Below are 15,302 nucleotides of genomic sequence, written 5' to 3' on the forward strand. Positions count from 1 at the left end.
GGTGCTGTTCTTTATTTTCATACCGAATAAATACTGGGGGGGAGGAAAACCTCAAATCCAGGGCAGCTGGTTTTCGAGCTAAAAAGGGCACAACGTAGAGGGACGTCACTGCCACCATGTGGCGCTGAGTGAAAAGGAACAGCACCGGGAAATGGATCTGAGTTGCTGCGTTCTGTGCGGGAAGAATGTGTCTCGGGGCGGGACGTACAAGATCTACCTCTGAGCGTCACAGAATTGGCTTGGAGCAAGAGGCAGGGACTAGTTAGCCCTCAAGGGCCGGGTCTCCGAGACGGCTCAGCATTGGCCTAGCCGTGCGCCTGTTGACCTGGGAAGGGGGAGCAAAGTTGGGCCAATGTGGATGCTTTGGCAACCCCCACCCGTAGGCCTTGATCCGGCAGCTGGCTATGGAGATGCTCAGGGCTCCTGTCCGGCGCACAGACTGGGCGTTTCCAGGGTGCTCATCTCTTGTGGCCAACGGCCTGAGTAACTCGTGGCTTTGCTGATAGTCGGGCGTCTGGCTGTCTGTTGCAGGTCTAGCAGCCCAGGCCTGACGTGTGCAGAGCGTCCTTCACAGCACCATGCAGGCCTGGGCCCAGCATCACCCACCTTGATCGTGAGAGTCCCGGAGCGCGAAGAACAGGCGGCCCTGGGCGAAATCCCCTCCCGCCTTAGCGCAGGGCCAGGCCCAGTGGAATCGGCTCTGGGGAGGGACCAGGAGGCTGCTCCAGATCTCTGGCCTGCTCTGCCATTGCGTTGGCCTTTGCGTTGGCTGACGGTGCCTCTTGGGGGAGTCCCCCTTCGCGTCCCCAGAAGGTCCCCGGCTGCCTCGGGTTTTGCAGTGGCTCGTTGATCCTAGGGGAGGATGCCAGAGCGGATCCCCTGGGCGACTGGGTAACACAGCTCCGCGCTGGGCATGCACTGAGCAGGGGCAGTCAGGGTCCAGCAGCGCGGGGTGAGACAGGCGGTCTGGTGTCTTGCGAATACATCCTCAGCGGCACTGGTCCCGCTCACGTGGGGGCGCTGGCCATTGTCAGGGGGGCTGAATGGCCCCATGCAGACCCTGCAATAGGCTTCGGATAGGGCAGAGCAAACAGGGTCCTAGCCACACCCCCCAGTGGGGGAACCCCCGGCCGCGGTCCATCACGGGCTAGCAGGTGGCGCTGAGACCCCTGCTAGGCTGGTGTTGGTGCAGACTCCCCGAGCAGAGGGTTTCGAGGTTAACATCGCGGTGAGATGCACTGGGCTGTTCCTGCTCTGAGCTGTGCCCTGGGCTCCCTGCAAACTGGGCCCAGGTCCCAGCGTCGGCTCCATTCCACAGCTCGAGGCTTTTCATCAGAACCAGAACAAGCAGAGCCTTCGCTTTTGTTTGGGTGGGAAAATACGTAAGGAAGATGTTGTCGCTGTTGCCTGACTCTGAACCCAAGCTGTGGAACCATCTGCCTGCGCCCTAAGCAGGCTGCGGGCTACGTTAGGATGGTAACGCCTGCGGCGGCTGAGGGTGGCTGGGAGGAAGCTGAGGGGAGAGCAGCTGTTTCCGGCTCCCGGCCTGCAGCGTGAAGCGTCCCTCAGGTCCCCGCTGAACATGGGCGCGCTGTCAGGAACCGCGGCGCGTTTCCCGGCGAGGAGCCGCGTTCGCTGGACTCCTGCTTTCTGCCCAGCTGGGTGTCCGGCCCCGTCGCTGGAGTAGCTGAACCCCGCTGCAGCAGCAGTTAATTTCTCCTCCCCGCTCCCAGCCAATGTCCCCATTTCACAGGCAGGGAACTGAGGCCCACGGCGCTTGCGGCCCAGATTCAGCAAAGCACTTGCTAAGGTTGGTGAGCCTGGGGGGCTAGTCTACGCTAGAAGCAGAGAGAAGACATAGCCCTGTCCACACCGGCACTTAGCTGGTGGCTTATTCACCCCCCAAGCGCCATAAGCTACACCGCCATGACCTGCAGTGAAGACAAGGTTTGTGCTCACGGGCTTTGCTGCGTCAGGGCCGTAGCGATGTGCCCCAGGTCTGTGGCTGAGCTGGGGGCCGATGGCCGTTCTCGCAGGGCCAGGCTGGGGGCCATGCACCCATCCTTTCTCCCCCGGCCTGGAAGGCAGTGCAGTGGTTTTCCGGAGCTCCCCTCGCAGCCTCTGACCCAGCACCGGCTGTGGGTCCCTGCTCAGGACGCTGTCTCTTGATCTGGCCCTTTCTGTAGTTTGGGTTTTTTCCTTTACAAGCTTCCCAAATGTTTCCTGCTCGTTGGGCCCGGAGGCAGGGCCAGTCGCTGGAGCCTGGCAGCCCAGTACAGCCTCCCCCGGGTCCGAGCCGATTGCTGCCTGAGGGGTGCTGGGAGGTGCCCTCCATGGCCCACACACCTGCTGGGAGCCCAGGGGAGACGGGTCCCGCCCCCAGTCGGAGGGAACGGGTAGCAGGAACAGCTGCGGCCATGGAGCCCCCTCCCTGTCCTCTCCACCCCGACAATCTCTCCTGTCACGCAGCCGCCCCACCCTGACACTAGCCACCCCTCTCTGCTCGTGGGGGCTGAAGCTCTTAATCCTAATCCAGGTGCAGGCTGGGCCCCTACCCTGCCCTGCCTGGCCCCGGCCCACCCGCCAGGAAGAACTCCGCTAGCGCGGAAGGTGGGAGACTGGGCAGACGTTCGGACCCTGCTGTAGGAAGCAGGTAGGGGCCCGGATCCAGCACGTCCTGGCATCGCTGCAGGACGCCTGCCCAAAGGGCCTCCAGCGGTGCCCACGGCTGGCTAGACTCCAATACACAGAGGCCAGAGTTGTCGCTATTCCCCGCCTGGAGCCAGAGGGGCCTGGCAATTGCCCCGTTGGGCTGGCGTCTGCCTCGCCGGCTATCGCCCCCACAAGCAGAGCCTGGGAGACGGCGGCTCTTGGACTCGATCCGGCCTTTGTGCTCCCTCCCTGGGCAGGGATCGGGTGTGACGGGCCTGACGGGCTCTGACCTGCCACCATGCTCCTACTGGGACAGGCAGGAATCAGGTGAGACTGTTCCGCTTCTGGAGCTGCTGCACTGGAATGGAGGTGAGGAAAGACGGGACAGAGGGGCACTGGCAGAGCTGGGGGGTGGGACTGAGGGCACTGCAGAGGGCTAGGAGCGCGGGGGGGGCGAGGAGGCAAAAACCGGGGGTAGGAGAGGGACGTGGCTGCACGACAGCAGCCGTCGCCCCACGGCCTTGAGCAGAGCCGTCTGCTCCGGGCCCCCTGGATTCCCAATCTCCAGACAGGGTCGGTGTGCAGGGCTCCCACGGCGAGCGGTTCCCAGACACACGAGGGGCTCGGCCGTGCACCATGGTGCCCACTGGGGGCTCCGACAGCTCCGCCGATCTGGTGAGAACTACCCGGCTGTCTCTGCTGTGGGGGGGGGTCCCTCAGGACAGGGGCAGGCTCTGGGGCGTGGATGCCCTCTCCAAACCAGCTGGGGGGGCTGTTGGCTCTGCCCTGGCTGGCTGGGGACGGGGCAGCCCTAAGGCCTGTGGCGGGGCTGACGAGGGGCTGTGGGGATGGGAGGTTCAGCCAGCTGCAGGCTCCTGGCACCCTACAGGGCTGGAGAGTCCCAGAAGCTGCCAGTGCGACGGGACGGGACCCTGGGGCTGGGCGGCGGGCGGAGCCCTCCATGCTGGCCCTGCCCGGTGCTCACTGGTGCCATGGCAGCTGGGCACACAGCCCAGTGCGTTCCTGCCACCCCAGGACTGCGGGCAGTGGCGGGGGCTGGCAAAGGGGCAGAGATCTCTCCCCGCGTGAGCACCTGGCACAGAGCTGGGCAAAGCCCTGGTGGCGACGGACGAGCTGCCCGCATTTACCAGGTGTCGCTGGCACCTGCAGAGGGGCTTAAGTCTGCCACTCCCCCGCTAGTCCCGCCTCGCTTTCCACGTGCCCAGCTGCTGGCAAAGCCTCAGCTACCGGCTGCGCAGCCAGCCCAATGGCGCGTGCACCGCCCCTGAGCTGCGGGATTACCCTGGCCGCATCCCACCCCTCTCTGAGCTCGGTTTCCCCGTCAAACAGAGGCAATGCTGCCTCCGAGGGGCAGCAGGGGCTCCATAAATTCATTCTCCTTCCCTCCTCTCTAGTGCCTTCCGGTGCAGGCTTCCCCCAACGCTAAAGGAATTATCTGGCTGGCCGTCAGCCACCCACTTATCTGAGCACCAACTTAACCCTCCCACGGGCCGTGGGGAGAGGTCAGTGCAGTGAGCCCCACATGCTGGGGAAACAGGCACAGAGCGGGGCAGCGCCGTACGCGGGTGTGTGCATGCGCCGAAGGCTGTGGCTGGAGCCCCGGCAGCAACGAGGAATGTGGGGGAATCTCCTCTTGGCGTCGGCCGCTCTCACTTGGGGTCTGGGCAGTGCCGGATGAGAGCCCCCCTGCCATCTCACCTGCTGTCTCTGGCATTACCCTAATGTTCATGGGGCGTGGGGCGCTGTGCCCCTCCTGACTGGGGGCCAAGGGGAGATGGTCCCACAGCAAGGCTTCCACAGGGCGGGCATGCTGGTGCCCTCCTTCCCTGGCATTGCTGCCTGCTGGGCCCTGGCTGGCGGGATCCAGCCATGTCCCGGCCCCGCCCTGCTCCGTTCGCTTGCAAAGACCCCCAGCGTCTTTCTGGGCATCGTCAAAGGGCCACCTGAGTGTGGAGCAGCTGCCCTTGGGGCTGAGACCCACACGGTCCTGGTGCTGCGTGGCTCCCCAGTGAGCGCTCGCTGCACTACCCCCCTCGGCAGCCTGGCTGGGCACCGATGGTGCAGCTGTGGGGGGTGGGGGGCCCAGGGCCCCATGGGGACAGCAGAGCACCGTGGTGCACGACCCTGGAACTGGCAGGGTGGTGCTGGCGGGAGACGGGCACTGTGGGGGGGGCTCCAGCACCAGCCTCACCTGAGCTGGCTTAGGGCAGTGTTTAAGTGGCAAGTACCCCCTACCTTCTGAAAACATTCATAGGTGCCCCACGCTCCATAGTCCAGGGGATTTTATATTGACAGACTCATGGGAGCCAGCTGGCGGAAGAAGGGCTGCGTGTATAGCCACGCTACGACAGATGTCAGATCTGGCACGGGTGGGTTACCACCTTTACACCAGGACTAGAGGTGACGTTGGCCAAAGCTGGGAGGCTGTGCGCGGCCTGCCAATGCTGGGGAATGTAAAGCGCCGCGCCAAATTTTTTGCCATGGATTTGAGAGGAGGAAAGGGTGAGAGCGAGACAGGAAAAGAGGGTGACTGGTGAAATCGGGGCTGTCAGAGTTGTCAATGTCACTGCTCAGCTACAGCCAGGGAGGGAGCGAGGGGCTGAGTGGCACGGGAGCAGGGCCTGGGCAGCTGCTGGGTCTGGGCAGACGGACGCCTACGTCCCATTGAGGCCTGGCCCCAAGAGACCAGGCCCCTGCCCGAGGTGGCGCAGGCTGGGGAGGGGAGGAAGCAGGGAGGGGGACACTCTACCCGCTGGGCCATCCTCCCTCTAGGCTTGCCACTCGTCCCCCCAGGCCTGCGGCTGGACTCCTGCCCCCGAGGCCGGGCGGGCGGGCGGGGGGGATGTTTTCTGCAAGTGAGGCCAGCGCCTGCGTGGGAGGTGGCACTGCTCCGGGCTGAGGCTGGCCGGCGCGTCAGCTGGTGGCCTGTGGCTGGGTTCCCCCTCCCCCGCTTTGCCCCACAGGAGACTCTGCAAAGGGAAACGAGGGGCTTTAATTCCATGCCTGTGACAGCCTGGCTGAGGTCTGCCCCCCGGAGAGCCGAGCCCTCGATCTGTGCCCTGCTTTGCCGCTCGCTGAGCCGGGCTGGCGGTGCCGTCCATCCCCCCGTGCAGTCCTGTGGGGTGCTCACCCCCCCGGCCAGCCCGGGCGGCTCAGTCGTGCCGGTGGAGGTGGCGGGAGTGGGTGTGCACAGCTTCCACGAAGGCCCCCACGTGCTCGGGGCTCATGTCAGGGTACAGGCCGTGGCCCAGGTTGGCGATGTAGCGCTGGGTCCCGAACCCCTCCATCATCTTCTTCACCAGCTCCCCGATCTTCTCCTGCCAACCCAGGACACTGGCCGTGAGCCTGGGGCCAGGCAGCAGCGCGCTCGCTGGCCCCGCGGGGCCTGGGCCAAGCCAGGGGCGCCGCGGCAGATCTGCGTGTGCTCCTAGGACACAGCATCGCTGCAGGCAGGGGCATGGGGCCATTGGAGAGCCAGGCCCCCCTGCCAGCCACTACGGCGCCAGCCACCGGGGCAGAGGCTCCCCTTTCTTGCAGCCCCACCAGCCCGAGTGAATAACACGAGCGCTGGGCTCTCTCTCCCCCTCCCTGTGGGACTGGGCGTCGGGCACGGGCTCAATTGTACGTGGGGAAACTGAGGCCAGAGGCCGTGCTTTGCCCCAGAGGGAGGTGGCGCTGGGATTAGAACCCAGGGCTCCCAGCTCCGGGCCAGCCTCCCCTTACCTTGGGTGCATAGAGGGCGCAGGGATCCAGGTTCCCTTGGAGGGTCACGCCGTGGCCCGTCTGTGCGCTGGAAGGGGAAGGAAGCAGGTGAGTTGCGGCGCCTGGCTGCACTGCCACGTCCCTGCCCAGGCCTACCTGTGCCTGGCAGCCCGTGCGCCAGCCTGGGGGAGGCCGGTCCCTGCTGCGGCACAGGCCCTTCCGAAGAGCAGCTGATCCCCTGGCGGCAGGGCCCTGCCGTGCCCCTTGCGAGCAGGGCTGGCACATGCCCGGGCAGAAGGCTGGGCCCCCTGCAGCGAAGCACCCAGGCGTTGGCAGGGCAGACGGGAGACACTCTGCCTCAGGGCCCGCATGGAGTGCTGCCCACACAGGAGTCACGGCACGGTGGCTGAGCCAGCCCCCCCTTAGTGTGCCAGCCCCTGTGCAGGGGCCAGCGGTGTCAGGCCCAGAGCAGCTGGGGCCCAAGCCCGGCACCCAGGGATGGGGGATGGCTGGTGCCTCCCGCCCTAGCAAGTAGTAGAGAGAGGTGAGGGGCAGGGTGTCCCCCCCATCCCCCCACTGCCTGGCAGCCCCTTTCCCCTGGGGCCTAGCTGGCCAACGAGCTGCCCTCCTGCCAGCCAGGGGCAGCCGGCTCCCAGCCCGCACATGCGGCCCCTCACCGGGCGTCCTGGGGCCGGATAGTCCAGTCAAGGCCCAGCACCTCGTAGCCAGCCTGAGCGAGCTCCGGCAGCGCGTAGTGCGCGTCCTTGGCGAAGACGATCTGAGGGGGAGAGATGGAGGGGAGGGGCTCAGCCACCGGATGCTGCCTGGACAGGACTGGAGCAGCCGCCAGCCTCTGGGCACCACGCTGACCTGGGCTTGTAGCACCTTCCGTCACTCCCCTGGGGACACTGAGGCACGCGAGGGAAAGCGCTTGGCCAGCTGGCACCGTCTCAGGGGCTGTCCCCTCTCGTGGACCCAGCCCACGCCAGCTCGGAGCTCTGCCTTCCTCGGGCAGGAGCAGGCAGGCCAGGGCCTTGGCAGCGGCGCCGACGTCCTGAGGCACTTTTCCGAGCGCTCCGTGGCCAATGGCTCTGTCTGCCTCGCTGGCTGCAGCAGCGCCACCCCCCTTCCAGCGCCGGGCGCTGTGTGCTGGGCAGAGCTGGCGAATGGCGCTGGCGGGCGCCCACCTATGGAAGCGGAGGATGGCTGCCGGGGTCGGGCTGCAGGAGGGGAGCTGTGAGGGCACGGGCCCTGCCCCAACCCCGGCACGGGCTGCCTGCCCCTGGCCACGCAGGGCTGAGCTGAGACAGCTGTTCATTCTCCAGGGCGGAGGGGCCTTGTGTCCCAGCGCTAGTTCCTGGGCTCGCAGGGCTATGGAAGGGGGCGCGCGACCCGCCGGCTCTCCCGACCCCAGGCCAGGGCAGCAGCAGGTTCCTGCTCGGAAGGATGCCCCTGCCACAGAGCCACAGCAACCTGCTCCATGGCCAGCCCCGGCAGTCCATCAGCTTGCTCACCCCGAGCGGCACAGGCGGGCACCTTCCACTTGGGGCCGTGTCCGCGCCGGTGGGGGGGGGGCCTGGCTTGGCTGTTCCTCCGCTGCCTCCCCGCCCCCTGTGGTACATGGGTGCTGCGACCCTGAAGCCCAGTGCGGACCGTGGCGGGGGCCAGGCAGGCCTGGCACCTTCTTACCATGGGCACCGGGGGCAGCGCTTCCGCCTGCAGCCGGCTCTTCACGCCCTTGGCGATGGCCCGGATGTAGGGCAGGGCGAACTCCCGGAACTGCTCTGGGCCCAGGTGCCCGGCGTGAGACTCAAACAGCTGGAGCGCCTTGTGGGGTCAACAGGACATTGGTTAGAGCCCCACCGCCCGGACCCCAGCACCCCCCGTCGGGCCCCATCTCCCAGCCCAGAATGGGCCCCTCCCCACCCGCTGCTCCAAATCCTCAGTAGGGGACAGCTGCAGCCAGGACCCCCCCACCCCACCCCACCCCACCCCTCCTGTGCATTTCCGGGTGAGGTGCCACTCTGCTCAGCCGCCCAAGCTGCTGTGAACCCCAGGAAGCCGCTGCCAGGCTCCCCCTGGGCAGGTCTCTTTACCCAAGGCTGCCCAAGGGACCCCTCAGCCTCCTCCCCCTTGCCCCCACGCGGTTCCCGGTAGTCCCCGCCCGCAGGTAAGCCGCACCTGCGCGCCGGCTGCCACCTGGCCCACCAGGTAATCCACGATGACCTCTCTCAGCAGCTGCAGCAGGCGGTGGCTGGCCTCGGGGTGCCGGTACAGCCAGCGCTTGGCCTTGGCCATCGTGTTGGAGCCGCCCCCTTCGACCATGTAGGACATGAGGGTCCACTGGGGGTGGAAGAGGAGTCAGCAGGGCACAGAGAGGGGGTACCACCCTGCCCCTCCCCCAAACAGACCCTGCCGGGGCCCTTGCTAGCACCCTCCCTCCGCTGCGACAGCCAGGCACTCCTTGCACGTGGGCTGGCATGGGACGGGGGTAGCCCAGGGCTTTGCTGGATGGCACACGACATCCCTCCCGTCCTGGGGGCCGGGCACTCCGGCTGGCGCCGCTCAGGGGTACCGGCTGGATCCGTCTCTGGGCCAACGTCCCAGAGCTAAACACAGGGTCATTTGGAATCCAGGGCCACCCCCCATTCCCCTGGCTCAGGAACAGCAGCCCTGGGGGCTTCCCCCAAAGAACCCCCTTCTCCCCCCCCGAGGGGTGGTGAGTGAGGCAGCAGAGCTCTCATGGCGTTCGGTGGGGCTGCACACCTGGCTCCCCCGTGCCCCAGAGGGCTGGGGCGGAGCAGTTCTTACCGGGGCTCCGGAGAAGCCGATCAGGGGCACTTGGCCCTCCAGGCTGTGCCGAGTCAGCGTGATGGCCTGGAAGACGTAGCCCAACTCCGCGGACACGTCCACCTTCTGCCGCAGCTTCAGCAGGTCCTCCACCTCCTTGAGGGGCTCTGGGAACGTGGGCCCTTTGCCGGGCACCATCACCACCTCCATGCCCAGCGCCTTGGGGGAGGACACAGGCCGGGTGAGGCAGCGGGCACCCACCAGCCTCAGCTGGCGCCCTGCCTCCAAGGGGATCCGGTCCCCCCACCTGCGGGGGTAGCAGTGCGCGCCTTTGCCTCTTACCTGGGGCACCACCAAGATGTCAGAAAAGATGATGGCAGCATCCAGGGGAAATCGCCTCAGCGGCTGCAGAAAACAGAGTCCAAGTCAGCGTGCCGGAGGCGCACAGAGCTCATAGCTTTAAGGCCAGAAGTGTGGTAAGAGGTCCTGCCCATCGCAGGCTGCAGAGCCTCCCCACCCTGTCCTGTACTAGGCCCCTAACCTCTGGCTGAGTTTCTGACGTCCTCCAATCATGGTTTAAAGACTGCAAGTTACGGAAAATCCATCAGCAAGTGACCCGTGCCCCATGCTGCAGAGGAAGGTGAAAAACCCCCAGGGTCTCTGCTGATCTGCCATGGGGAAAATTCCTTCCCACCCCAAATACGGCAATCAGCTAAACCCGGAGCATGTGGGCAGGACCCACCTGGCAGACACCTGGGAAAGAATTCTCTGTAGTAACTCAGAGCCCTCCCCAATTAGTGTCCCGGCTCTGGCCGTTGGGGATTTTTGCTATTGGCAGTTGCCAGTGGGCCACGTGCCATTATAGGCAGCCTTGTCATCCCCTCCCCTCCAGAAACTGATCAAGCTCAGTCTCAAAGCCAGCTCGGTTTCTTGCCCCCACTCCTCCCCTTGGGAGGCTGTTCCAGAAAGTCACCCCTCTGAGAGTTAGAAACCTGCATCTAATTTCAAGCCTAAACTTGTTGATGGCCAGTTTATAGCCCTTAGTTCTTGTGTCCACACTGGTACTTAACTTAACGCCTCTCCCTCCGTGGTGTTTATCCCGCTGATGTATTTACAGAGAGCAATCATATCTCCCCTCAGCCTTCCTTTGGTCAGGCTAAACAAGCCAAGCTCTGAGAGTCTCCGCTCATAAGGCGGGTTTTCCATTCCTTGGATCATCCCAGTCGCCCTTCTCTGCACCTGTTCCAGTTTGAATTCATCTTTTGTAAACACGGGAGCCCAGAACTGCACATAGTATTCCAGATGAGGTCTCACCAGCGCCTTGTAAAACGGTACTAACACCTCCCTGTCTCTACTGGAAATACTTTGTCTGTTGCTTCCTAAGACTGCCTTAGCTTTTTCCATGGCTGCATCACATTGGCGGCTTATGGTCATCCTGTGATCACCCAATACACCCTTCTCTGTCACTTCCAACTGATGCAGCCCCAGCTTAGAGCAAAATTCTTGTTGTTGGTCCCTAAGTGCATGACCTTGCACTATTAAATGTCATCTCCTTTCTATGACTCCCGTTTTCAAGGTCATCCAGATCTTCTTGCACAATCCAGAGGGCTACAGCGTTGCTGTCAGCCAAGGCCCAGCCCTGAGCTCCCAAGTTAAGGAAGGGGCACAGGTGGGCTCTCCATCTGGAAAACCAGGGTCCGCAGCCTGGCAGCGGGGGCGTGATTAGTGCTTAACCCTCCAAGCTGTCATGTGTGTCTGGGCCCTGGCCTGGTAAACAGCGCCTCCCTCTGGTGGGCTGTGGGGACACCCAGTCAGTAATGTGACCGCCGTAAGGGGAGAGTTCTCAGGGAAGGAAAGCCCTGCGGAGCGACTCACCTGTAGGGTCAGTTCGCAGCATGTCTCGGGGCTCCGGCAGGTGGCGAAGAAATCCTGAGCAGCTCGGGTCTCCCGGAACTCTGCAGGCAGATCGGCCGGGTGAGGTGCTGGGAAGGGCGCCTCTGGGTGGTGGTGGGGGGCAATGAGCCCCGCCACACCAGGGGGACAAAGAGGGACAGCCACCCCGGGACAAGACACGGAGTCCCAGCAGCACATTCAGCTACCCTGGCCTCTGCCCATCACTCTGAGATGAGCTTCTTCATCAACTGGCTGCCGTGCTCCTGGAGCGATCTCCAGCTAGACCCAGCCAGCCTGGCATCCTGGAATGACTCGGCTGGACCCTGTATGTTGGCCACTCACCTGGCAGGTAGCGGCCGGCCTGCCTCATGCACCAGACTGGGGTGTACTCCGTCTCTTCCCCTCTCGCCGCTCTAAGGAACGTGTCGTTCTTCAACACGGGGAAGCCTTGGGGGCTAAAGCAAGAGGGGAAGCGGAGGCAGGCAGTCAGCAGACCCAGCGTCATGGAGAGCAATCCCCGTAGGAGCAGGCTGGAGGCAAGCAACCACTTCCCCCAGAGAGCTACAGAGGCAGGCGACTCTCACTCCATGAGCAAAGTGAGATCCGAGGGGCTGGCCCTGCGACACGCTGGAGTCTGAGACACTGGGAGCACGGGCCCATGCGCTGCACCTGGGGCAGCAACTGGTGCATTCTCCAGCCCTGCCCAGGCCTGAGTTTCCCCCCCCAGTAAAATGGGGCTGATATTTGCTGTAACAAGGTGATCTGCCCCTTTAAGGCCCAGGAGGCTGGGGAGCTGCCTGGCAGGCAGGTGCTGGGAATCAGCAGACCCAGCTGAACAGCAGCTAGTGATTGGGGCTGAGGCCCAGCTGGGGCTTATAAAGGAGGGATCGGGCTCCAGCAGGGAGCCTGACTGTGGGTTTCCCTGGTATTGAAGTAGAACACTGGGTGTAGGTGAGTAGGGACTATGCTACCTGACTGTCTAGCCAAGAAATAGGCCTATTACTTCATCATTGTCCCACGTGTCCCCTTTCTGGTTGGAGAATAAAGCAAGGCTGAGGACAGGGCTGCAGCCTGCACTGGGCCTGGCTGGCTGCATGTCCTGGGCTTGCGAGCAGCTCCCCCAGCCTGCACTTGCCTTGTGCCTGGGTGGCAGGGGAGATTTTCCCCGTGCTTTAGGAGCCAAGTTTAACTTGCCAGCAGCCCTGGCTGAGCGGGATGGAAGGCAGGCTACTGCACCACCTCCTTCTCTGTCAGCTGCATTTCTCCCCCTGGTGAGTTTGTGTGCAGCCCCAGGCCTGGCTTTTCCTTTCCAGGGGGCTGCAGGCCCCTTCCCCCCCCACAAGGAGGTTGAATAAGCCCCTCTACACCCAGAGCAGGTTTACCATCTGCTCCTGCAAGCCCAGGCTCCAGGGGAGAGAGAGAGAGAGAGTCCTCGTTCCCTGACCCAGGGGCCGTTGTCCCCTCCTGCTCAGCGGAGAGTGAGAACCTTCCCCCAGCTAGCTGCTAGTCCTGCTTCTCCAGGCTGCTGAGGGCTAGTCAGCAGTACCTCGCTGGGATGAGGAGGAATTCACCCTGGTGGGGGTGTGAGGCAGGGGAGCCCTCTGCACTGCAGGGCCCTGGCTGTTCCCTGCCTGCTGGGATGGCAGCAGAGAGGCGACTAACCCCAGGGGAGCACTCCTGGCCGGGGAGCAGCAGAGAAGCGATCAGGTGCGCCCTCAGTTGGCCATTCCCCAGGCTGGGAAGGTCCGTGCTGTAGTATTGTTAAGTGAGGTTAGCTCTGCCTTGTTTACGCAGGCATGATCGTGTGCTCGGTCTTAGCAGTCGCTGCCTTTTGCCCCTTAGAATGGCAGCTTCACCCCAGCCCTCCACCTGCTCTACTGCTCTCCGGTAACGAGCACTGCACCCCAGGCCGATGTCATTACTGGTGCAAGGAGGAATGGGGGACAGCAATTGAGAGCTGCGCAGATCTCCTAGGTTCCTGTGCTGTGCCTCACCACGCAACCCCCTGCTCACTGCAACATCTGCTGCCAAGTCACGAAGTCCCAGCTGTACAGTGACTGCAGACACAGGCAGGTACATACAGGTCTAGATGATGCCCCCTTGCACTGACAGGAGGAAGGTGCCCACAACACCAGGGTCACTGCCCTGCACATTGCCTAGAGGTGCCCCCGCAGAGCCCGGCAGGGAGGACTCTGGATTAAGGTGCTGGTCCCAGCACAGCTCCCTCTTCCCAGGCCTGGAGGAGAATTGTGCATGGCAGCCCTCTGCCCCAAGGGCCACTGGCCATGCAGGGAACGGGCTGCCGTCTCTGGAGGTAGTGAGCTGCTCTTGGGGGTGGTAACAGGTAATCCCGGATGAAACGTTTTAACTGACTGTAAGTGCTGCTGTGTTTACTATCACCTCCCCCTGCCCTGTCCTGGTGCACATGGTGCAGGACAAAGCCCTTAGGAGCTGGGAGGGGGGCTGCTGGGGCCGCCTGCCCAGCCCTCATGCACACAGACAATGTGCTGTGTAGGGAGCACCACAAAGAGACGGTGCTGATTAAGTTATCAGTGGCAGGCAGCAGCTGCTCAGGGGAGATTCTGGGGATGGCAGAGCCCCAGCCCACAGCAGGGGGCTCAGACTCTGCTGAGAGGCATTTCTGATGAGGACTTAGCTCCCAATCAGGGGGTGGGTGGGTCTGTATCTCAGTGGTGCAGGCCTGGGAGTTGCTTAGGCCTAGGACATTAATTATAACCCCTACAGTTGAGAGGGGAAAGGGAGGGGAGCGTTTTCTATTGCCAGCTACCAGAGCCAGGCAGAAGGGGCAGACCTTGGCTGTGTGGTCTTCTCGGCTGGCAGCACCTCTATGTTACGGCCACCAGACCCAACCACACTACAGACGAAGTATGCTGCAAGCAGGCAGGGGCCGGCCATGTGGAAAGCGGGCGCCCTGCGTAGTCTGCATGTGCAGTGAAGATAGGATCTCATGAACCCGTCCCACACAGCAGCATGTGGGGGCAGACCTGCCTTCACAACCTTGTAGATGAAGTATTGTCCGTGCTGCGTGAGAATTCGGGGTTGTGTTTTATAAAGTGTATTTGTGGGGACAAACACATCAGACTTATAATTGCACAGGAGCAGGCTGGGCACCATCTAGCCTGAGAGACTTGACTCCGACTCTACAACTGCCAGGGGAAAGTTTAGCTCCTCCAGGCAGAGCCTGGGCTTTCCTGTGGGCTGGGGACCAGCTAGTGCCATGGGGGCCTGATTGGGATGGCTGCTGGTGGGCTAGCCCAGGGCACAGAGTAGCTCTGAAAGTGTAACTATCCATTCACAGCCTGGCTAAGGGAGCCTTGTCTAACGTCAGCTACCGCACCTGGCCCCAGGCAGCCCCTGCCCAGTGAGTTTTCTGCCCTCAGCGGTGGGTCTCCACAAAGGGGAAACGCAGCACAAGCCGCTCTCCAGGAAGGGCTGTCAAACCCCAGCTGAAGAGACGTTCGCTGGCAGAGCCGGACAGAGGGCAGTGACACTGTGTCCCAGGGTAAGACACACAGCACGGTGCACAGTGTGATTTCTGCCCGGCTCTTACCTCAGGAGAGCAGGCCCCCAGATGCCGACCCAGCTGGTGTCAGCCTGTGGCTGCTCGTGCACAGCACAAGGTGCAGCACCGGGCACACTTACAGCCAACGTTTATCAAGCGGGACGGGGGCGCCCCAGCCCCCAACGCAGCAGGGCGCGGGCCCCCCGTTCTGCAGCTAGGAGCCGCCCCGCGACGCTGAGGCCTGTTCTCCCGGGGGGGGGGACACTGGCGGGAAGCCCGGCCCGGTTCCGTCCAGCCCGGCCAGGCGGGGGGGGGGGGCGGGGAACGAACCAAGGCCCCAGGGCGCGCGCGTCCCAAGCCCCTCGCGGGCCACCGTAGCCCTGGGCCTGCCGCCGCCGCCGGGAGAAACCCGAGCCCCACCCCCACCCGGGGGAGCAACGGCCCTTCCGTCAGCGGCCCGGTGACCTCCGACCCCGGCCCGTCACTCACCGCAGCGGGCTGCTCCCCTCCATGCTGCTGCTCCCGCCGCCGCCCGGGCTCGGCTGCGGCTCCGGCTCCGGCCCCCTCCGCGCGGAGTGGGGGCCACGCCCCCCCGGGGGCCCCCGCCACGGGCGCCGCCATCTTGCGCGGGCCGCGCCCACCGGGGGGGGGAGGGCGGGATTTCCCCCCTTGCCCCGCCGCCACTGCCGAGTAGCGCACTAGCCGGCCCCGCCCCCTCGCT

The 15,302-nt window shown here is 64.2% G+C and overlaps 1 protein-coding gene and 1 long non-coding RNA gene across 4 annotated transcripts; one reads left to right on the forward strand and one right to left on the reverse strand.

Annotated features, from left to right (window-relative positions):
• Positions 1–5,192: 5,192 nt before the first annotated feature.
• Positions 5,193–15,244, reverse strand: UROD (uroporphyrinogen decarboxylase). 2 transcript variants are annotated; one of them, XM_067567853.1, is made up of 10 exons: positions 15,071–15,244; positions 11,401–11,513; positions 11,041–11,120; positions 9,508–9,570; positions 9,187–9,384; positions 8,557–8,718; positions 8,065–8,202; positions 7,053–7,153; positions 6,397–6,463; positions 5,193–5,642 (listed from the first exon to the last, which is right to left on the reverse strand). In XM_067567853.1, exons 1-10 carry the CDS (start codon positions 15,091–15,093, stop codon positions 5,442–5,444), a joined length of 1,146 nt encoding a protein of 381 aa, XP_067423954.1. In that variant the 5' UTR covers positions 15,094–15,244; the 3' UTR covers positions 5,193–5,441. The 2 variants fall into 2 exon arrangements, with proteins under 2 accessions (XP_067423954.1, XP_067423955.1); XM_067567854.1 differs by having other exon boundaries at positions 5,427–5,990.
• LOC137166196 (uncharacterized) lies at positions 11,976–14,926 on the forward strand. Of its 2 annotated transcripts, XR_010923582.1 has the most exons (3): positions 11,976–12,009; positions 12,901–13,131; positions 14,378–14,926. It is a non-coding gene; the product is annotated as an uncharacterized lncRNA (long non-coding RNA). The 2 variants fall into 2 exon arrangements; XR_010923581.1 differs by lacking the exon at positions 14,378–14,926 and having other exon boundaries at positions 12,901–13,426.
• Positions 15,245–15,302: the final 58 nt, after the last annotated feature.

The sequence above is a fragment of the Emydura macquarii genome, unplaced genomic scaffold, assembly GCF_026122565.2.
Source record: "Emydura macquarii macquarii isolate MOO-44397 ecotype Brisbane River unplaced genomic scaffold, CSIRO-AGI_Emac_v2 contig_2805, whole genome shotgun sequence".
Lineage (NCBI taxonomy): Eukaryota > Metazoa > Chordata > Testudines > Chelidae > Emydura > Emydura macquarii.

Coding starts and splice junctions, on each gene's coding strand:
- UROD (XM_067567853.1), bottom strand. CDS start 15,093: ATGGAGGGGAGCAGCCCGCTGCG. Junction 11,514..15,070: donor GAGGGGAGCAGCCCGCTGCG/GTGAGTGACGGG, acceptor CTCTTGCTTTAG/CCCCCAAGGCTTCCCCGTGT. Junction 5,643..6,396: donor GCGCCCTCTATGCACCCAAG/GTAAGGGGAGGC, acceptor TTCCCTTTGCAG/AGTCTCCTGTGGGGCAAAGC.